At 48.5% G+C, this 21,267-nt stretch overlaps 10 protein-coding genes across 10 annotated transcripts; 4 read left to right on the forward strand and 6 right to left on the reverse strand.

The window, feature by feature from the left end:
- Positions 1 to 467: 467 nt before the first annotated feature.
- N7469_007203 (putative UBX domain protein) lies at positions 468 to 2,075 on the reverse strand (the record flags this gene model as incomplete). Its single annotated transcript, XM_056646121.1, has 2 exons — positions 468 to 1,866; positions 1,939 to 2,075. The coding sequence occupies 2 exons, from the start codon at positions 2,073 to 2,075 to the stop codon at positions 468 to 470; spliced, it is 1,536 nt and encodes a 511-aa protein (XP_056499562.1).
- A 367-nt stretch (positions 2,076 to 2,442) lies between these two features.
- On the forward strand, positions 2,443 to 3,265 carry pup3 (proteasome core particle subunit beta 3; the record flags this gene model as incomplete). The annotated part of the gene is made up of 4 exons (XM_056646122.1): positions 2,443 to 2,445; positions 2,524 to 2,542; positions 2,600 to 3,054; positions 3,122 to 3,265. The coding sequence occupies 4 exons, from the start codon at positions 2,443 to 2,445 to the stop codon at positions 3,263 to 3,265; spliced, it is 621 nt and encodes a 206-aa protein (XP_056499563.1).
- Positions 3,266 to 3,550: 285 nt separating this feature from the next.
- N7469_007205 (epoxide hydrolase) lies at positions 3,551 to 5,024 on the reverse strand (the record flags this gene model as incomplete). Its single annotated transcript, XM_056646123.1, has 4 exons — positions 3,551 to 4,308; positions 4,374 to 4,446; positions 4,515 to 4,630; positions 4,703 to 5,024. The coding sequence occupies 4 exons, from the start codon at positions 5,022 to 5,024 to the stop codon at positions 3,551 to 3,553; spliced, it is 1,269 nt and encodes a 422-aa protein (XP_056499564.1).
- A 1,801-nt stretch (positions 5,025 to 6,825) lies between these two features.
- Positions 6,826 to 9,721, forward strand: N7469_007206 (response regulator; the record flags this gene model as incomplete). The annotated part of the gene is made up of 2 exons (XM_056646124.1): positions 6,826 to 8,845; positions 8,892 to 9,721. The coding sequence occupies 2 exons, from the start codon at positions 6,826 to 6,828 to the stop codon at positions 9,719 to 9,721; spliced, it is 2,850 nt and encodes a 949-aa protein (XP_056499565.1).
- A 783-nt stretch (positions 9,722 to 10,504) lies between these two features.
- N7469_007207 (p24 family protein) lies at positions 10,505 to 11,315 on the reverse strand (the record flags this gene model as incomplete). Its single annotated transcript, XM_056646125.1, has 3 exons — positions 10,505 to 10,654; positions 10,754 to 11,136; positions 11,222 to 11,315. 3 exons carry the CDS (start codon positions 11,313 to 11,315, stop codon positions 10,505 to 10,507), a joined length of 627 nt encoding a protein of 208 aa, XP_056499566.1.
- A 348-nt stretch (positions 11,316 to 11,663) lies between these two features.
- Positions 11,664 to 13,476, forward strand: N7469_007208 (SANT/Myb-like DNA-binding domain-containing protein; the record flags this gene model as incomplete). The annotated part of the gene is made up of 2 exons (XM_056646126.1): positions 11,664 to 11,760; positions 11,828 to 13,476. 2 exons carry the CDS (start codon positions 11,664 to 11,666, stop codon positions 13,474 to 13,476), a joined length of 1,746 nt encoding a protein of 581 aa, XP_056499567.1.
- A 272-nt stretch (positions 13,477 to 13,748) lies between these two features.
- On the reverse strand, positions 13,749 to 14,837 carry N7469_007209 (uncharacterized protein; the record flags this gene model as incomplete). Its single annotated transcript, XM_056646127.1, has 1 exon — positions 13,749 to 14,837. The coding sequence occupies one exon, from the start codon at positions 14,835 to 14,837 to the stop codon at positions 13,749 to 13,751; it is 1,089 nt and encodes a 362-aa protein (XP_056499568.1).
- Positions 14,838 to 15,292: 455 nt separating this feature from the next.
- Positions 15,293 to 16,220, reverse strand: N7469_007210 (uncharacterized protein; the record flags this gene model as incomplete). The annotated part of the gene is made up of 2 exons (XM_056646128.1): positions 15,293 to 16,047; positions 16,112 to 16,220. 2 exons carry the CDS (start codon positions 16,218 to 16,220, stop codon positions 15,293 to 15,295), a joined length of 864 nt encoding a protein of 287 aa, XP_056499569.1.
- Positions 16,221 to 17,655: 1,435 nt separating this feature from the next.
- N7469_007211 (aldehyde dehydrogenase family protein) lies at positions 17,656 to 19,327 on the forward strand (the record flags this gene model as incomplete). Its single annotated transcript, XM_056646129.1, has 4 exons — positions 17,656 to 17,709; positions 17,788 to 17,857; positions 17,910 to 18,343; positions 18,422 to 19,327. 4 exons carry the CDS (start codon positions 17,656 to 17,658, stop codon positions 19,325 to 19,327), a joined length of 1,464 nt encoding a protein of 487 aa, XP_056499570.1.
- A 349-nt stretch (positions 19,328 to 19,676) lies between these two features.
- N7469_007212 (acid phosphatase PHOa) lies at positions 19,677 to 21,227 on the reverse strand (the record flags this gene model as incomplete). The annotated part of the gene is made up of 4 exons (XM_056646130.1): positions 19,677 to 20,271; positions 20,347 to 20,856; positions 20,924 to 20,985; positions 21,042 to 21,227. The coding sequence occupies 4 exons, from the start codon at positions 21,225 to 21,227 to the stop codon at positions 19,677 to 19,679; spliced, it is 1,353 nt and encodes a 450-aa protein (XP_056499571.1).
- Positions 21,228 to 21,267: the final 40 nt, after the last annotated feature.

Below are 21,267 nucleotides of genomic sequence, written 5' to 3' on the forward strand. Positions count from 1 at the left end.
GTGACTTCCGGTGGATGATGGGGATGGCAAAAGTGGGATCCCTTCCCTTTGATTAGGAAGAGATACCATAATGAAAACATTTTTTTTCAATTCACTCAATACTTCACGCTCTTCGTAGTTTCTCCTGGCATGTCATGATTTCACCTTGTTATATCAAAAGTCTGCTATGTTTCCTTTCCCACTGGATGGCGTATCTTGTGATAACGCACTTGAAGAGTTGTTGCCACACGAAAATCCTTTGAAGTGCCAGTCTATGTTACGCTAGTATTAAAACAGGAAACTTCTAATTAAGAAACTAAATGCTCCATATTGTTCAACGTCAGTCAAAGAATGCAGAATCTAGGCCTCAACTTCTAGTAGCAACGGGGAGCTCAATTTAATACATGTAGCGTTCACCACTTGAGTAAAATGTCATTTCAATATCATCTATGTTACTCGTAGAGAATCCTAGATAGATCCTCTATCGATCATTTCTTGCCGGGCAATTTCAGCCACTTCGGTACACCTCCATTCTTTCGCAATCCAGAGGATTTTGTACCTTCGCCAGAACCACTTGAACTTGCTGCCTTTGAGGACGAAGCTTCCGCTACTGGTTCTTCTGCAATATCTGGGGGTTGTTCAATCTTCATTTCACGAGCTTGGCCACGAAGTTCGGGGCGAAGGAGATCCATTCGGCGCTGCTGGGCAGTAGAGCTCGCAGCATCAGACCAAGTAAAGTTGACAAGTACACGGCCTGCGAGTCCAAGGTCTTGTATCAAGCGCTGATCAGACTCCGGTATAGACTTGGAATGTCCAGGGCGGCCTGGTGCCGCATTGACAAACACGTTGAGCCCGAACTTCTCTCCCGTGTATGCTGAATCCAAACAGCTACGTACGAATCCATAAAGCGACTTGCCCGTGTCTGTAGGTGCAAATTTTGATACCACCTGGCTCTGATCTGGGAAGCGCACTTTCACGTCAATTTCGTGGATCTCAGCGCGTCGTTTCTCTTCTGCGGCTGCTTTAGCAGCAATCTCGGCATCAGTAAGAAGTCGCTGATTTCGAGACGATTGGTTCAGTTGTCGCTGGTGAGCCTTCGCATGCTCCACTGAGGGAATATAATCTTCTTCGTTGTAGGGAATTTGAGCGGATGATGGTGTAGACGTGGATGGAGGGGCGAAGACAGTAATTGATCGACCTGAGGCTAAGCCCGAACTCGGCTGTGGAGGAGCATCTGAAGGCGTGCCATCTTGTCCAGCTGGGGCAGTCAACGTTGACTGTTCAGAATCTTCATAGTCTGCTGATTTTGACGGGTCCTGGGAAGCATTTTCATCCTTGCTCTCCCCGGCGGGGTGAACATGAGCTTGGTTCTGAGTTGGAGCCGGGGTATCATCACCGGACGACTTGAAGTATTCGCCAATCTTAACCATCGCTTCTTCGATGGGTTCCTCTGTTCGTCGGAAACTTAGTCGTATAAGAATGTTACCACTGTTGATACCCAACTGCGCAAGTGACTTTTGTAGGTCCGTAAAGCTCGATAGTTCACGATCTAGAATCTGAAGCACTGGAATCTCATAGAACAAACGGGCAGATCCGCCATCCCCAGCAGAAGGGCTGGGCACTCCACGAGCTGTGAGATTTCTCATAGACGCATTTCCTGCCACTCCTGCTTCAAACTTGCGTAGAACCAGCCAAAGAGTTGTTGTACTCGGGAACTTATCCAATATACGACCATTGGGAACCCCGCGAGCTTCGGATTCTGGGAGCTGGAGGGCGACTGTGACGACCGATGGCGAACGAGACAACTGTACAAGCTCGAGCTTGGCTCCAGTACTGAGGCCGGTCAGACGAAATGTAAGGGAAAGGTCCAGCTGTTTGCGATTGTGTCTTTAAAAAGATGAGATGTGTTAGTATCCAGCATACTAAATAGTACTGTCGAGAGCGTAAATGCAGACTCACTTCAAGCCATACTGGCTAGAGTTGTATCCAAGTTTCTTGCATGCTTCTTGTAATACCTCTGTCATATGCTTGGACGGCGTCGTCTTGATTGTTGCCCGCCTAGCCGTCGCGTCGATCACCACGACATGAGCACTCATGGTCGTACGGCGTTGAACTTTGAACTTTGAGCCTCTCTAGAAACGGGAATTTTCTATTAGATATCAGATTAATGTCAAGAAATGGAACTCTCGGGATACTATGAAAGTGTGAAGAGTTGTTTGAAAATGTGGGGTTGAGATGGATTAAAAGAACGCACTCGAAGATCGAGCCCGACCAAACAGGCAGCGGTGCGGCGTCATCCGAGCTGCTCTCGCGTCCTTCACAGCTCCCCGTCATCACTTCAACCTCCACGCAACCCCATCCCCCCAACCTCCCACCACTAGCCCTTTTTTTTCTAGCTCTGATTATATCTTGAAGCTTAATATTTCATTGAAAAGACTGGATTAATTGAAAAGAATCGCAATAATGGTAGGGAAATCTGTCCCTGTCCCCTCAACTGATCCGTTACCGCTGAACCTTGAGCTGACCACCTCCTTCCATCATCAGAGCTCCCCCTTCGACATCAGTACGACAGACCATCCCTCCCAATGAACAATCGACCAGCTTACTGACTTGGACATAGATGGCGGTGCCTGCGTCGCCATGGTGGGCAAGGACTGTGTCGCTATCGCCTGCGATCTCCGCTTGGGCATGCAATCCCTGACAGTCTCCAACAACTTCCCCAAGATCTTCAACTATGCGCCATCAACCTACCTCGGCCTGACTGGTCTTGCCACTGATGTCAACACCGTTTCTGATCTCTTCCGCTACAAGGTCAACATGTACCGTCTACGCGAAGAGCGTAATATCGCACCTCAGACCCTGGCCAACTTGGTCAGCTCATCGCTTTACGAGAAGCGTTTCGGGCCTTTCTTCATCAGTCCTGTTATTGCTGGTATCAACCAAACAACCGGCAAGCCTTTTATCTGCGGATTCGATAGTATCGGCTGCATCGACTTGGCCAAGGACTTTATTGTGAGCGGTACAGCTAGCGAGCAGCTATTCGGTACCTGTGAGGGTCTGTGGGAGCCGGATCTGGTACGTTCTTATCATTTCTAAACAGCCCCTCGAACAAAATGCTAACATATGGGGTCTCTCCTTGTAGTCGCCTGAGGATCTTTTCGAGACTATCTCCCAAGCACTTCTGGCCGCCGTGGACCGAGATGCCCTTTCGGGTTGGGGTGCCCAAGTGTATATCATAGAGAAGGACAAGGTGACCCAGCGGTTACTGAAGGGACGACAGGATTAAGTCATGCTACAATGATGAAATTGGTTTCTTTGGGCTTTCTGCTGGATTGAGGGCAGATTTCGGCGTCTGGTCTTCTCTGAATGATGTGCCGTCAACGATCAACCATTGGCAGCAGAGTACTGCAGCTGTGACGCTAGAAAGGTTGACATTTGAAATTATGGGTTCGCCTTGTGACCCAATGTTTCTCATACTTCCATCATGATAATACAAGCCCCGTCATTCACGTCATAATACTGTCCGCGTAGTCAAGGTTCCCTTGATACTTTGGAATTTTTTCTCCCTTCCTTAGGACTTATATCCATTCTTCCCCTGCACCACCCCATAAGCCGGTCCATCTTTACCCAGAAACTCTTTTAGATCACCCGCCAGTAACTCGGGTACTTCCCAAGCAGCAAAATGACCACCGCGATCAAACTCTTTTTCCTTCACCACATTCCCAATCCTATGGTACCAGGCCATCGGCCACATAAGAATCTCCTTTGGAAACTGCGCCACTGCAAATTTTACATTGAACGGTGCACAGGCGCCCAAAACCTCTTCAAGCGATGTGTACTTAAGTGCAACTTCTCCTCCATCCTCTGTTCTAAGACCGGAAGAGTCAGACTTGGGGGCAGACGCCTCATAGTAGATGCGTGTCGATGCCGTTGGACCCGGTCGCGAGAACCAGTAGACACTAATCCAAGTTAATATCTCCTCATCAGTCCAAGGGTAGTTGTCCGTCCACAAGTGCATCTTATCGTAGATCCAAGCAAGAAGTCCTATGGGACTATCACTCAGCCCATAACCTAGAGATTGTGGCCGAGTTTCCTGCTGTTTCATGTAAGCATTACCGCGCAAGATGTAGTCCATAGTACGGGCAATAGCTGCTCGGTCTTTTGTAGAAAATGGAACACTTGTGAGAGATTTTAAGAAGCGAACTGGGTTCTGCCACGGGTATGGAGGCTTGACGGGGACGAAATTTAGATGGATGGCACGGATGTGTTGGGCATAGTATTGAGACATTGTACGGGCGATCATACTGCCCCAGTCGCCTCCTTGAATAACTGAATGCAAGTTAGCCTTATTCTTTCAACTTTTGGGCAAGCAATAATGAGGGGTTTCTCCATACCATATTCCTGGTGTCCTAGGGCTATCATCATCTTGTGCAGACATTCGGCGTACTGGGCTAAGCCGAATCCTTTCTGTCTTATGATTAGCTGATATCCAGTAGAAAAAGCATTACGTATAGCCATTGTGATACCTGCTGTACCCCTTGGGAGAATCCAAAATTCGGCAGTGATGGTGCAATGACATCGAATGATGGACCATCATTGCCCGTTGTAAGCAATGGAATCAATTTCGTTGCTTCGAGAAAACTACCGGGCCCTGGTATTGGACCGTATTAGTTACAAGATTGACCATTGTGGGGACCTCTGATATCAAGAGAGAGTATCATACATCCATGAATAAAGAGTAAAGGGATTGCATTCAAGTTTCCGCTTCGATGGTGTAGAAAGTGAATATCCAATTCTCCGAATCCATCAACGGAGATTGGAACTGTGAACTGTTGAAGCTGTTCATTGAGCGTCTTTTCTTGAGCCCGCCAGTCAAAATTGTCCCGCCAGAAGGCAGTCAGTCTCTTCATCTCTTTCAGAGGTACGCCCATTTGCCAATCGACAGCATCAATTTCATCGGGGAAGGTAACATGTTCCAGCTTGTGATGTAGCTGGTCAAGCTGTGCGTCTGGAATATTGATGGTAAAGGGTGTGATTTTGCTCATTTTAGCTTCTTTTCGAAAAAATCAGCTAGAATACGTTAGAAATTATGCGGGAAAGGCTTTTCAAAGGCGAAGGAAGGTGTTTTAATGACCACGGTGCTGCTGTGAAATAATGCAGTACTAAGTTGCCCGGAAGGGGTGATTGGTGGAGCTCTACCTCGGTTTCACAGCTTGAGTGCTTGCGGGGTATAAACGAAGTACTTTATCGTGACAGCAAAGTGACTTTTCTTGGGGATCAATTTGAATTAGATAAAAGCTTAGAATTGAAATGGTCAATGCCTGGTGTTTTTCAAGTCACTGATTCTTCAAATTGCGTTTTTCCACTAAGCAATGCAAAGAGTATATATATCCAATTTTGTCCAAAATTGGATATAATTGAAACCACCACACTACACGTACTAATACAGGTGCTAATAACCACCTACAAGTTGCTAATAAACAGTAAATGTACGAATATACAACTAGTTAGTTATTTAGTTACATGCTATCAGTCATTGATCAAGTAGGGGTTGATGGTGCATGATGGAAAGAAAACGTGACCGAATAAGCCCTGGAGGCCGTGCCATCAGGACTTCATGCTGTATTGAAAGTGGATTAATGCGAGATAATGTACCATGCACCCTTTTGTAGTAGTTTATGTACTTTATAAATGAGGCTCTCGTCGCAGATCCAATAATATCAATTGATATGATTTGTATTTTCTAATAGTGCTTTCCAGTAATCAACTGACACGATATTCCATGAGTGACACCATGGTATCAATACTAACCACCACCTGGTGGTTAGTGGTTCTACGCAGTGACTAGTTAGCACCAACTAGTAGTTGTGTATCTACGGAATCGATTCGCACCATGTACTACTAGTAGTACTAGTAATTACCATGTACGGAGTACACTGCAATGACCCAGGTTAGTAGAGACACGAGACACTCTCTTGTAGGTGATTGAAAGGATTGATCGACCACGCTAGATCCAGTATTAAACAGCCGTAAGAGCTCCGATTTGCTGACGGGGAAATGAAGTGAGGAGCAGGCCAGATTTCAATGCATGGTGCATGTACCACCCCCATTCCGGCAATCAAAAGATTACGACAAAGTACCATCTCGCAAGGACGAATTACTCGTTGTCAAATGGGCGTCTACCGTGAACGACCTAAAGTCTCACGAAGAAGCGAGGCTGCAGGGGTTCATGCAGTGTCATTGGGGGCGAGCGAGAATGGAGAAGTTCAATGTTCAAGGTACCTCGAAATCATGAGAAAATGTATAGTTGAATTGAGTACCTGGTACATGCCGACACTCGGGCCAACCTCTCCAAGGCCGGTCTAGATCGCCGATCGTGCAGCGTGGTTTTTAATTTTTTATATATTTTTTTTGCTTAACGCAAGCGAGGATCTTCTCAGGTCCTTGGCTGACATCCTGGACTTTTCCCCCAGATAATTTCATCTTTAGCCAGTTTTAGCTTTTACCACCGATTATTTGGTCTTTGATGAATTCTTTCAATATTTCCTTAACTACTTGTATAATTCAACCTTCGTGCCTGTCCTGACCCACGAACCCTCCTGTTTCAGCCCGGGCACCCGCGACTTTGTCTAGACCGCCCGGTGGCCCCATCGCCAGAGCCGGGAAATCCCCTCTTCCTTTCCCCTCCTCGTGCCTTTTCGACCTTTCTCTAACATCCACCGGCCTTCGATTCTATATTCGACTCGATCCAGCCATGGTGTTTGCCCTTCCGATAAGCTAACAAGAGAGATCGTCCTACCCAACACTTCTCTTTACAACCCACCCCCTCCTATCTCCACATGGACTATGCCCGACTCCCCCGAACCTGATGCCTCAACCCCCGTTCAACCTTCGGCCGCCATGTCCTTCCCCTCTTGCAAGTCTGAATGCATCACCGACGGACTTGCGATCGTGCGTGATGACGGGGGTATGAAATACGATGCCGCCGGTGCCTGGAATGATGGCGCTCAGTCTACCGCCATTGAACATCTTGTCACCCTCAAGCAGGGCCTGAGGACTTCAGATACTGAGCTGTTCTGGAAACGACTCATGGAAGATATTACCTCGATCAGCAAGGCTCAGTACGGGTTTGTTGCTCGCCGTGTACATGGTGGTGAACCCATGCCCGAGCTGGGTGGTCGACGACCCTCCCTTTTCGGCGCAGTCTTCTATTACAACGACGGATATCAGAATGTGGGACTCCAGCGAGACCGGTATTTCGCGGGCGGCAACCCTTTGCTACATATGGACCATGAACGGCCATGTCTGATTCCCGAAAACCTCAAATCTCTCGCCTCCTTTGGTGATGATCAATTGCCTTTCGGTGCCGAGGCGTACCTAGCCATCCCACTTTTTTCGGCCGGCAAGTGCCTGGCGCACTTAGGGTTGATGTGGTCCAAGGAAGGTCTCAAAACCCGAAATTTATCATGGTCTTTTCTAGAAATGGTTTTGCATTCCCTCGAAGACCTCATCGTGCAACACCTTTCGTTGGAAGAAATTGGCCCCGACCATGAGAAATCTGATACCCCCAAGATCCACCCTGCGACCGTCGAAGCTGGGCAGACCGTCCACCAACCTAACACCCCCGATTTCACGTCACAACCCCTCAAACCATATGCGCGCAGTTTATCACACGAGCTGCGAACCCCTATGCAAGGCGTCGTCGGCATGCTGGATGTTATGCATGCCACGGTGCGTGAAGCAATGGAGAGTACGACTCCAATCAAGTCTGGTGGTATCTTCCAAGCCCTCAAAGAAGGTATTGAGATGGTACAAGATAGTGCTCGCCGTGCTGTTGAAGCGGCCGATAATGTGGTTCATGCTTATGATCTTAACATGCAAGTCCCCAAGACTCCGCAGCGGGAAGAAGAGCTTGATATGCCCGTGGACCCCGTTCCAGCCCCGGATTTCACAGAAACCCGTCCAAGCCTTTTTATTGAAGGAAACAACATCGCCGTGAACCCATACAAGAGGCGCCGTAGCCTCCCCCTCGACATGTCGTCTCGGCCAGCGCGAAAACAGAGAACACGAGCGGCATCATCGCGGCAGGAGCTTTCGCCCCGTAGCGAAGAGGTGAAGAATGCTGTCCACGAGAGTGATCAAATCGTTCATGCCACTCCAGCCCGCCAAATCGAAGCAGTCATGGCCAACATGGTCGATCCAAGACCTTCGATTGCCGTCCGCCGCTCGGCACCTCATCTACTTCTGGAAGGTATCAATATGAACATGAGAGGCTCTGCTTTACGTTTCACCAAGCTACGTGACCTTCTGCGTTTGGTCATCAATGAATCTCTTCATGTTGGTGGGCGGCCCGATTCAGCTGTCAGCCACCCCACTGAATTTGGCGAGAAAATAGAGATTCGCTCTCGATCATCAAACGGCTTGATCTTCACCAAAACCGTGGATTGGTCTGTTGATCCCGCATTACCTGACACTCTTCTTGCCGATGACCGGGATTTAGCCAAACTTATCTCCTGCGTCTTCCTAAACGCTATCAAATTCACCAACAACGGCACCATTTCCATTTGTGCGACTGTCGATCCCAAGAACAATGATGTTCTGATTAGCGTGCGTGATACTGGACCCGGAATTCCGGCCGCCTTTCTGCCTAATCTCTTCAAGCCATTTGCCAGAGAAGACGCCTCGACCACCCGAAGTAAAGATGGATTGGGGCTTGGTCTTCTCGTAGCCAAGGGTCTTTCACGAAAGATGGGAGGTGATTTGATCTGTGTAAGGTCGTCGACCACCGGGCCCAATCGTGGCTCAGAGTTTCAGATTCGAGTGCCCGTGAATCAACGCGAGGCTTGCAATCGTCCTGGCACACCAAGTGAGAAAATGATGACCCCGCCAATAATCAATGACCACCACTCTAGACATGGCAGTGCCAGCAGCTTCATCTGGGAAGCCCAAACTTCCTCTTCGATGTCTCCTATTGTCCAAAATCGTCAGTTACAACAGCCGACACCGAGTACCGCCGATGATCATTCATCTGAAAGCACGACCCCCCCCACGCCCGGCTACAAATACTCAAACCGGCCGCAGACAGATCTCTGGTGACACGTACGACAATAAGCTGGGAGAGAAGCATCCATTGCGCTTTCTTGTGGCAGAAGACAATCGAATCAATCGGCAAGTCTTGGTCAATATGCTTCGGAAACTTGGCTACCGCGATGTACTTGAGGCTGCGGATGGAAGGGAAGCTGTTCAGATTGTACAAGATATCCTATCCACCTCGCCTTCCACTATCACTCCAACGGAACTCAAACCTCTGGAAACCCAGCAACCGAAGCAGGATATCTCTTCTCAGCCATTGCCGGCGGAGATTAAACCAATTGATGTTGTGCTGATGGATCTGTGGATGCCCGAAATGGATGGTTACGAGGCGACCTCTCGTATCCTGAAGATGGTTGACGACCACCACCACCGTTCTTCCGTTCCTATTGATCAAGCACAGCCGATGAATCATGCCGAAAATCCGGATAGCATGGATATGGATTCTCCTGTCAGCCCGACTGCTCCACGACCTCCTACTGTCCTCGCTGTAAGTGCCGATGTCACCGACGAGGCGCTGAATCGGGCTTCCAAAGTGGGAATCAAAGGCTATATGACGAAGCCTTACAAACTTTCTGATCTTGAAAGGCTCATCAAAGGATTCTGCGGTGGTCCAGGCGATCCTACTACCGGGGCTAGCAATGCCTTTTGATAAGAAGCTAGCCTCTCCTTTTGATGAAGTCTTGATTATTGTCATGGTAGAAGACTGAGTCTTTTACCCTTGAACGTATGGCCTTTGCAAGGTCTACGCCCCTTTCTGCTTTTTCTTTATAGGAGACCCGAAAAGGTCTACCCTGCATTTAGAGACAACCCTCACAATCGCCATGGTTCGGCAAGGGAAAATCTCGTCATTGTTCATGGCGTGTTTTGATTTTGGCCCATCTTCTTCCTTTCTCTTGCTTGCCATATACCATATTGGGCATTTTCACCTTTACGCTTTTTATTGTCCGTTGCCCTGGGCTTAATGACTGATGACCCCCTCAAAACTGTTCAGAGAACGGCCTTCTCTGAATTACCATGGAACACATCATTTTGTCCATGATATTTCATAGTTACAACGTACAAAGTACAGCTAGCTCATTGAAACAATTGAAAACAAAGAAACATCTGTCATTACATCCATTATCAAAATCAAGATCGCTCTGACCATGCGGCACTAAACATACTACATCCTCCCTCTTTTAATTGAGACGTAAAAACAATGCACCACGGACGGAGTAATCAAAACAGGGCGCAGAGCTATCCAGCAGAACAAGCCAGCATGAATAGCATTCTGCCAACAATTGAAATCAAATACCCCATAGCATAACCCGACGATCAATGTTGGCGTTACTGGTCATGTGCGGTACAAGAACTGGAAAGCAGATGCAAGTTGCAGTTTAAAGAAAAAGGCTTAAACACATTCAGACAGAATTGAATCCAATAGATCTCCACACTAGGTCAGCTTCTGTTTGATGAAGAATGAACGGAGGTGGGAGAGTTGCCAGGCGCAAGCAGCGGAAAGAACGGCAAGTTGGATCAAAGTCCAGCGCACAACACGAGAGTTGGTAGTCTCAGACTGATCACGGAATTCAGCCTCACGTTCCTAGAGTAAAAGTTAATATCAACGTAAATCAATGAAATGCCACGCCTTCAGTGGCAAGCTCGTAAAGAATCACTGGGATGCAGGGGGAAAGTAGCTTACCCGCTGGTACACCTGCTCGCGGCGGATGTCATGCAGGCGGCTGTTCAGGTCCTTCACGCGTTGTACAATGTCCTTGATCTTGTCCTTATCCTCGGTCTCAATCTTGCTTGTTTCGCCAATAGCCATGTCCAGGCTCACTCGAACGGCACCCTGGCTGTTGGACAACCATCCAGATGTCGCGACATCGGTGTCAGCCATGAAACAAATGCGGTGCTGGCCGGCGTCGGCGGCAGAGAAAGTGAAACGACCGGAGTGGTTCTCGCGCTTGTTCACAACACGGTGATCATTGTCGAATGTCTCCTCAACGGTGATTTGGACCTTCAGGTTGTGGTCGACGGCGTAGATACCAGTATTGGGGTTGACGACCTGAGTGTCGAACTTGCCTGTTCATAAAAAGAGATAGACTTAGTTAAGCTGCTAAATGGCAAGCGTTCAATTCACGAGAATAAGCGAATTGGCATTTCATACCGGCTACTAGGGTGTCCTTAGGTAGGTCCTCGAAGAAGCACTTTGTTTGCCGACCATCCACGTAGAAGTACAGGGCGTTAGCGGGAATAAGCATGGAGAAAAAAGAGAATAGAGCCAAAGTGGCTGCGAGCCATGACGAGCCCTGGAAAGGCATGACGAAGGGGAGATGGTCAATTGTAGGAGATTGACTTCGAATAAGGAACACTCCTAACGATGCCAGATAGTCAACACTCGCCCTCCCACGCGGGTTGATGTACACCGCCTTCTGGTTTCGGCCTTATCCCTCAGATGCCGCGCCTTGATTTTCGCGACGACGACTTCCGTTCTCTTCTTCATCGAAGATATCACTTTGGGCATCTCAGTGGACTTCCATTCTCTACTAAAGTCTGCTTAAATTCCTTACGCTCATCTACTGTGCGTCTGACGAGACGCCCTTTTCGCCATGGCGGCCGCTGCCGATGTTCGCGATATGCTGGATCTGCCGGCTGAGAGCCAGCCCAGACCTCACAAGAAGCAGAAAGTGGTCGAGAAACGACCTGGTATGTAGATATGAATCTCCTGTCGTTACTTTGAGTATGTGCATGTTGAAACTGACCTCTCTGGCAGAGGGTATTACCCGTGAACTTTACGCGTTGCTAGGAGAGCGGGCACCGCCGATTGCGATCAACGAGAACAAATACAAAGGTCGGCCAAAATTGTTAAATAAGCTGCGTGTACGGCCATGGCGTATGTCGCCTTTCACCAATGGGGCCCGATCGGATGGATTGGTCTTGAACCATTGGCAACGAAAGCATGAAGGGACACGACAACCTGCCCCCGAGGGAACACATATGGATGTGGATGAGACCAAGGAAGAGGGTTCGGAGGAGACAAAACCCCTCGAGCAGGAATATGCTTTTGCCAAATACAATGTCAAGGCGCATTTGCCTCGCCGATACACAGACGAAGAATATAACCGCCACCTCCGGAACAATGAGTGGTCGCGCGAAGAGACGGATTACTTGATGGACCTAGTCACCGAATACGACTTGCGCTGGGTGATTATTGCCGACCGTTACGAATACCAACCACGTATGGACTCTGAACCTGACGCCAACGCCATCGTCCCCGCAAAGCAGGTTCGGACAATGGAACACATGAAGGCCCGATATTACTTTGTTGCAGCAACGATGCTAGCGATTGAACACCCCCCATCTGAAATGTCCGAGGCTGAATTTGAATGGCACGAGAAAATGCTCAAGTTTGACCCTAATCGTGAACGAGACCGCAAGGAGCTTGCTGCCCTGCAACTTAACCGTACCGCCGATGAAGTCCGCGAGGAGGCGATGCTACTGGAAGAGCTCAAGCGCATTACTAGCAATGAGCAGAGCTTCATCAGCGAACGTCGTGAGCTCTACTCCCGTCTTGAAGTTCCCATCAGCGTTGGAAATACTGCCATGTATCAATCCAGCCAAGGTCTATCCCAACTCCTTCAAACCCTTCTTCAAGCAGACAAAAGCAAGAAACGCCGCTCCATCCTTGGGCCCGATGGTGCTGTCGGTAGCCCGGCTGGCCAAACACCAACACAAACAGGATCAACTGGTCGTGGTGATACGCCCAGTGCGAATGCTGCCGCCGCCACCACTACCACCAATAACAACAATAACAACAACAAAAAGGGTGCTCCAGCCGCACAACCACAACAGGTGGTTCGCCAACTTACTGCCGCCGAAGAAGCACGCTACGGTGTTCAACACCACGAACGACTCACAGCCGGCGTCCAATTCCGCAGTGACCGCGCCCAAAAACTCACACAAGCCAAGTCCAACGTCCAAACGCAAAAGCTGGCCAGCGCACTCGCCGAACTCGAGATTCCCGTTCGTCTATTCATGCCTACCGAGCGTGTTTGCAAGGACTTTGAGAAGCTCATTCAATCCGTTAACGTCCTCCTCGAAGCTCGAAAGGTTGCCGAAAAAGTTGAGAGTGAGATTCGTATTCTCGAAGCTTCCAAGGCAGAGCGTGAGCGTAAGGCTCGAGAAGCTGCCGGCGAGACCTCGGGCAAAGATCCAGAGAATCCAGAGGTGAAGGCTGAGACAGATGATAGTGCGGGCGTTTTGAGTGCTACCGCTGAAGCAGCACCCTCGGGCGACGCTGCTTATGGAGAGAAAAAGGATGTAGAAGGTGATGAGACTACAAAGGAAGATGGGAATCATAAGAGGTCTGCTAGTGTGCTGAGTGGTGTCAGTGACAAGAGCAATAAGCGACAGCGGAGGTAAATACTCTAGGCTTTGGTCATTGATAGGATTTATCTACTTCGTGCACTTGGGTGCACTCTGTACAATATTTACACTGGCGCGCTGGGACCTTTGATACCTCTGTACGATTAATGCCATTCTGCTAGGAGTTATCTATAATTAATCCAATCTTATCACAACACTGATCCTCCTTTCTGAACACCTGAATGATAACAATATAATCAGCCTTTGCATAATACAGCCTCAGACACCCAGACTGTCGATATAATTTCCGTGCATATCGCTTCCTTTCTTCACGCCGAATGCCAAAGACCTTCGGTGCAAGCATCCCATAACATTCTACTCTTCCTGCTCGCCCAACGACTGCCATCAAAGGACCCAGGCATCTTGACACAGTCTTGGTATACACTAGCCAAATCCTCTGCCATCGTTGCAGACGGAATTATATCTGACTCACAGTCCTCATACAAGTCAGAGGATGTTTGCGACGACCCTTGCTGATGAATGTTGGATACACGCCTGCTCTCTTTAATGCGAGTGAAACGCCGTATCCATTTGTCACTTCGGGACTTGCTAGGCTGAAGAGAGCAAGATTCCTGTACGTGGCCATGATCATTGAGGTCGAAGAATTCTGAGTTATCGTCATCCGCATTATCACCCGAGACAATGGCTGCTTGTTTCCCTCGGAGACTGATACGTGACCAACGCCGCGAAAGGGAATTGTTGGCTTGATTGCTGTATTGAGAGCTCCTTGGAACTTGGCAATGCTCGATCTGAGTCATTGGAGGCAGTTCTGGGGCACGGCGACTTCGAAAGCCTTTATGATCAATCTGACCAGAGGGTGAGCTATGCGGTTCATACGCACGGGTCCCTAACATATACGGGGGCCTGGGGTACTCTCTCATGGAATGAGAGTCTTTGCTCTTTGGCATGAAGACCGAAAGTGGGTTGGCCCTGTTGTCATTTGAACAAGTGCCAGCAGTGATCGGGCTCATGTCTGGAGCGAAACCTTCCACTGCCTCGGGGGGACTCTCTAAGTGGATTTGCAAGTCGACGAAATGAGATTCCTCATCGGACCTCTTAAGCCTCTTGTCAGGATTCTTGATGTTGAGCTCATCGGAAGGGACCTTGACATTGAGTTCGGAGTCGAGCTTGCGGGATGGGTAGTAAGTCTCCACGCCCTGGGTACTCATCTCCTCGTCTTTGCTAGGCACTGGACTGTAGCCATAGCCCGTCCTTCGGCCACCGGACATCCAACCAATGCTGACTCTGCGTGGGGGGGTATGATTTATCAGAATCGTTTGTCGTGCTATTAGGGTATGTCTGCTCGACGGTACTTCCGCAGTACTCTCGAAACCTACTTTGCAACGTTCCAGTCTCATGGCAGTTATCACTCTGGAGGTTCTTTTCATCGCCAGTGGCCTGTTTTGTCCGAGACTTACCTATCGGGATGTTGTTAACACTCCTTGATGACTGCATAGGGGATCTGTTAGACGATATAGAATGTGACTGGGGCGAGTAGAATGAAGAAAAATTACGGTCTCGAGTAGGAACATCCAAGGACTCGACACCGTAAGCCGAAACTCGAGATCTTTGAGAAGGGTGGGTGTTTTCTTGCGAAGGAGAAATGAAAAAGCCATGCTCGTTCGGGAGAATGAATCTTGTTGTCGAAGGATTGCAAGACATTGAGCCGGAAGCAGTCGTTTGCGAGGCGAGGCGGTGCGGGATTCCAAGTTCCTCAAGATGTATTGGTCGATTTTCTGCGAGAGATCCAGCTGAGGCAGATGGCTGCCGACTCTTCTTGACCAATATGTCTCCAGGGTGGCCGGGCAATGTATCAGAAGATGGGGGGGCCATATCTCTGGTGACCTATTCTGTAGTACTCCTTCCAATCTGCTAGTGGCTTTGGATTGCCATTCGACTTTGGAATGGCTATAGTCGCAGGAGTTCCCGGGAGCGAATGGATAGATTGATGACCTGCTATAGTCAGATCTGGCAATGACCTGGCGGACTTGATGTTCATGTCGTCGAGAGCCGCTTTCGTTTGGAAAGGGGCTAAATGATGCCCCCATGGGTGTTGGATCGCCTTCAATGGATTGCTCTGGCCCTGGACGGACTCGGCACTAGCTGTTGGGGTGGATATATATTGTTTATCCGATGAAGAAATATGAGAAGTCGATGTGTTCTGAGTCTGATCAAGAGCCCATCGCTGATTTGAGGCTTCTCGTTCATGGCTTCGCTCTATCAGGTCACTAAGCTCCATTCTTCGAGTGGGTCGTCCAGACGGAGATCTCGAGATGTTTCTAGCACGGCTGAGACTTGGGATGAATTGCGCGTCACTGTCGTAGGCCCTTTCACTCAGTAAGCTGCTGCCGAGATTCCCTAATGTGGTGAGATCTTGGCCAGGCTTTGCACCTGATTTCTGCAAGGACTTGATCGCCCTGAGATTGAAAGGAAACCCCAGTTTTGAAGCATCGTGATTCTCACTGCTTGGCTTCGACTCCCGGGAGAAACGGCGTCGAAGACGATGAGAAAAACTCTCGGGCTGGCTATCAGTTCGTTCCACAGTATTCCCAGCTTGAACATCCGATACTAATTCTTGATCTAGCTCTGGTCAATGCCTCCTTCGACTATTGAAAGCATGTACTGTACATACTTTGATCATGATCCCGCTGCTCCTGCCTATCATCACGGTCCGGCTGTGTCACACCAGAGGGAGAAGACGGATGAATTTTTCGCCAACGAGGGCAGATTAAGAATGTCATGTCACCTTTCTCATCAATTTATTGAGCGTATAATGAGTAGACAGTGAAGTTGGTGAAGGAAAAGCAAGGATGAAGTTCGGTCGAACGTAGATGGCAATTGTTCATAGAGGAAGGAACTTCTCTCGTGCCTTCCTTTTCTGGTTTACAGCGAGTCTCGAATTAATTGGATGAATCCCAATTCAACTATAAGTGGTACCTTGTAGGTTCTAGCAGTACCTCGCTTCATACTAAACAATTCAATGTATACCCAGGTATATCACTAGCACAATCTCCCTAGTACTAATTGCATAATTTAGTTCACGCCCAGGTATATTACTACTCGTAGCACTGTGCTAACTAAATCAGATTCAAATGACTTGGATAATGCCTGCAATCCGACAAGATGAACATCCAATTTGTAAATGACATCCTCACTAGGGATCTACTGGTGATAGTTATCAGCTGGTAGTAAGCAGCTCATACTCTGACTACTACAGCCTACTAAAAGCAAAAGAAATATTTCATGGCTAGAATCAATACTCTGAATCAGTAGACACTGCTTCTAGATCCCAGATAATTGCTAGTCACTTCCAAGTGACTAGCCTCATAAGGTTATGAGGCGGTTAGAATAGTAGAGGTGATATGGTTGAATAGACCCAACCAAATCAGCCGCAATAAGCCATCTCGTAAAAACTAGCCAAAGGCTTAGCTTTCTGACTTTCAATTTAGGCTTCCCAGGCGCTCAGCACATTCCTTCGACTCTTTGTGTTTTCAGCCATCAGCTACTACTATGTACATTAGTGGACCAAAGCCAACCCTAGAAGGGCAAACGCCCCGCTGTGCCCCGCCCTGCTAACTTCTTTGATATTACGACATTGCGGTAGGGTGGGGGTGAGATGGAGAAATGCAAGTGGATAAGTGAGATCTCCAGTCGATGTAGCCTTGCTTGGATTACTGCTCACATAATATGGAATCAAACAAGTTGAATTATTGCAAGCGCTCAATGTCGACTGCCTCGTGCCGGAGGTCTAATCACTAAAGCCCCACGTTTATTGGATTAAATCGACTTCGCTTCAGACAGAACAAGGTCCATTGCCCTAAACTGGGTATAGTAGACAGCAATATCTAGCTGCCAAGCTAAGTGATGCACTCTAGGCACTGAGCGGCGACGAGGGGCAGCTGAAGTCTTCCGACTTCCGTACTCTACTCCCGTGGTCCGAGAGTCCTCGTGTGCTCGTATGCCCGTGTGAATTACCGGTCATTAGGCGTTATGTCCGAGGATATTTGGCATTATTGAAATCTGCACTAGTGAGTGAGGGGTGGCAGATCGTATATATGTTCGTCATGCTCCCCCCCTGCTCATGCTTCCGGCTCTGCGTACTAGTACTCAAGGTACTACTCGGTCTTCTGGCTTTAAGCATTTGCTTACCATACTACGCTAACCCAGATTGTCAAAATGGCTGCAAAAGCATCAGATCCCATTGAGACACGCTTATTCATCAATAATGAGGTACATTATCTGTGTTCTCTGTTCTGTCAACGAATTAGGAGCAGGAAAGTCCGGACCAACTAAACAATCACTGTATAGTTCCGTGAATCGTCCAGCAAGAAGACTTTCGAGGTCATCTACCCTTTTACCAAGGAGGTCGTAGCCAACGGTATGTTAAGTCATTGACTAGGAAGAGAAGAAAACCATCTGATCAGCAGCAGTACACGAAGCCGATGTGAAGGACGTCGACGATGCCGTTGCCGCAGCTAGTGCGGCTTTCCCAGCATGGCGCGATCTAGGCGTTGATGGACGTGGTGCATACCTCCGGAAAGTATCAGACTTATTCATTGAAGCCAATGACGAGCTCGCCCGCTTAGAAACTCTCTGTACCGGTCGTCCAATTTCCCAATATGTGGATGCTAAAATGTCCTCCGAGCTGTGGCGGGCCTTTGCCGATGGAGCCTGGAACGTCCAGGGAACAGCAAGCACGAACACCCCTGGATTGCTCACTTTGTCCGTCAAAGAGCCATATGGAGTGGCAGGCATGATTATTCCTTGGAATTTCCCTCTAATAATGTTCTCCATGAAGATGGCTGCGGCATTGGCAGCGGGAAATACTGTCGTCTTAAAGAGCAGTGAGAAGGCACCCTTGACGGTATGCAGTACTCTTGAATCTTCAGCTCCTTCTCTGTGAGCATATAAGAGCATCTTATACTCACAAAGCTCAATCTAGTCAATTGCCGCCGCAAAGCTTATCCAGAAAGCCGGTCTTCCAGCCGGTGTCGTCAATATCATTGCCGGCTACGGTAACCCAACTGGCGCCGCACTGGCTTCACACATGGCTGTTCGCTGTATCAGCTTCACCGGCTCTTCTCTAACAGGCCAAAAGATTCAAGCAGCTGCTGCAAAGTCGAACATGAAGCACGTACACATGGAACTTGGCGGGAAATCACCAGCCGTGATCTTCGAAGACGCAGACCTCGAAGATGCCGCCGCACAAACACAATTCAGCATTCGATTTAATAGCGGCCAGGTCTGTATCGCAAATTCTCGCATCTACGTCCAGGAAAGCGTAGCAGACAAGTTCAACGAGTATTTCCGCGCTCAATTTTCTAAGCTTGCGCTTGGTGATCCGCTTGACCCAGCCACACAGCAGGGTCCACAGATTGATGTGTTGCAGTATAAGCGGATCCAAGAGTACCTTGGTATTGGAGAGAAAGATGGATCACTTACACTTGGTGGCGATGCGAATGATGGGTTCTTTGTGAAACCGACTATCTTTGAAAAAGTACCAGAGGACTCGCGGGTTATGCGAGAGGAGATTTTCGGCCCTGTGGTTGCGATTAATACTTTTAAGACGGAGGAAGAGGCTATTCAGAAGGCTAACGATACTGAGTTTGGTCTTTACGCGTCTGTCTTTACGAAGGATCTGGACCGGGCTGTGCGCTTGTCAAAGGCATTGGAGGCTGGTACTGTTGGTGTGAACTGTACTAGTCCCACTGGCGCGAAAGATGCTGCCTTTGGTGGTTATAAGATGAGTGGAACTGGTCGGGAAGGTCTACTGTATAGCATTGATAACTTTGTTCAGACCAAGTCAATCTTGATCAAGGCTTCTGGGGCATCCGCAAGTTTGCTCTAATGACAGCAGACTATCACTAGCTCAGACAGATTCATGAATATTATTCCCCTAAGCATCCATCATTAAACTTAATTATATTCTTCCAATGATCGTATCAGCTAATGCACGTTTATTGTAGTTAAAAATAGTGGTTTGCAGAAAACATCGTAAGAATAAAAGCCCCAATAACACCTTCGCTTTAACTCTGCCCCCCAGAAGATAGAAGTCCACTTGGAAAGATTTGAGAAACAAAATTCATGAGAACACATGACATATCATCAAGCTAGGGATAGACGTAAGTTATCTGTCCTGTCCTCCTCTAAGCTGCGCACCAGGAATGGCAGATGCCATAATGCCACTGGTGCTCAACTCAAAGGAAATGGGAGGCCAGACTCACCAGAGCTCCAGTCAGAGCGAGGGAGCTAGAAAAGGATACAGCAGAGGCAGAATTCTTCTTAGACGGGGTTGGGGAAGATGTACCGGAAGCTGAGCTAGAGTTTGCGGACTTGCGGGTAGCAGTGACCTTGTCGTTGTAACCGACCTTCTCATTCCATGGGTAAGGGCTGGTGTAGTTGTAAGATGCAGCCTTTCCGGAGTAAGTCTTCTTGACAGCTTCCAGGATTCCATGACCGGCAGAACAATTTCCGCTGGTCAAAGGAACTGGCCATTCAGGCGAGAATTTGGCATAGTCGCCATCCGCCATCGGGCCGGGGTAGGTTTCGTTCAAAAGCAAGTTGGTCGTATCAACATCATAATTGACATAGCCGGTCTTGTTGGCGACGATTTGAAGTAGGTTAGCACCACAGTCCCAACGGCCTAGACTGGGGAGTCCCCAGTTCGCGCTCACAGAGGCGATGGTCGAGTAGTGAGTGTAGAAAGTGTCATCGGTAGTACCCTTCAGATGCTCGGGAACAGCACCGCCGACGAGGATAGAGAAAATCCGGTTGCCATTTTTATGAATGTAACTGGTTAAGGAGACAGTCAGCAATTGTTGTGGCTCTGTAGGGGAGCAAGGAAAATTAGAAAGTCTTAAAACTCACGTTTTATCCTCGTCGTAGGTCAAAAGAAGCAAGGTATCCTTCATGAAGTATTCGTCCTTCAGCAGATTCTCAAGCCAGGGACGCTCCCACTTGGAGGCAAAGGTGATGTTTGTGTCATGAGCATCATTGGTCATGTTCGGGGTGATAAAAGCCCATTGTGGAAGCTTCTTGTTCGCCAGATCTTCATCAAAATGAGTGAAGTTCTTGATTTGGCGAGCCTTGGTTTCATTCTTGACAAGCGAGTCGTAAAGGATCAGTGGGTTATGCTTGCGGACATAGTCTGGGTGATAAGTGTTCTGGTTGGAGTAGTTGTAGCCTTGGAAACCGGCGTACGGCATATGCTCCTGGTACTCGCCCCACGAGATACCCTTGGTGTCCAGCAGATCAACAATGGAAGAAACATTTTCAGGGATCTGGTTGAAGTTATCATTGTCCATTCCAAAGGTATCACCACCCACGGCAGCACAGTAATTTGGCTCGGAAGGATGGGTCAGAGCGTAGAAATTGGTCCTGAACGTGGAGTTAGAATATGATCCTCCAGATTGCTTTGAACTTTGCGGATCTGATCTCCACTCACAGCAAGATACCCTGTTTGGCCATCCATTCTTGATTGGGGTCGGACTCGGAATCGTCGTAGTCCTAGATCCCATCTCAGTTCAATGTCATAAGAGGAGCAATCCTGAAGGGTCACCAACAATGTTTTCGAGCCAGACCTGGTAGAACCGGTCGAAGGCTAGGCCCTTGACATTGGAGGTAGGAGATTCGGGCCGGGCAGTAGCCGCAGCAGCCTTGATATCCGAAAGAGATGGTTCAGATGTCGTAGCCACTTTGGCACGAGCCAAAATGGCAGCGAGCAAAATGGTCACGAGGTGCTTTTTCATTGTATGAATCGAAGTGGAGCAGGGGGTTCAATACAGTAAT

The sequence above is a fragment of the Penicillium citrinum genome (genome assembly GCF_028827155.1).
Source record: "Penicillium citrinum strain IBT 23319 chromosome Unknown utg000006l:1.0-3011923.0:1.0-3012962.0, whole genome shotgun sequence".
Lineage (NCBI taxonomy): Eukaryota > Fungi > Ascomycota > Eurotiomycetes > Eurotiales > Aspergillaceae > Penicillium > Penicillium citrinum.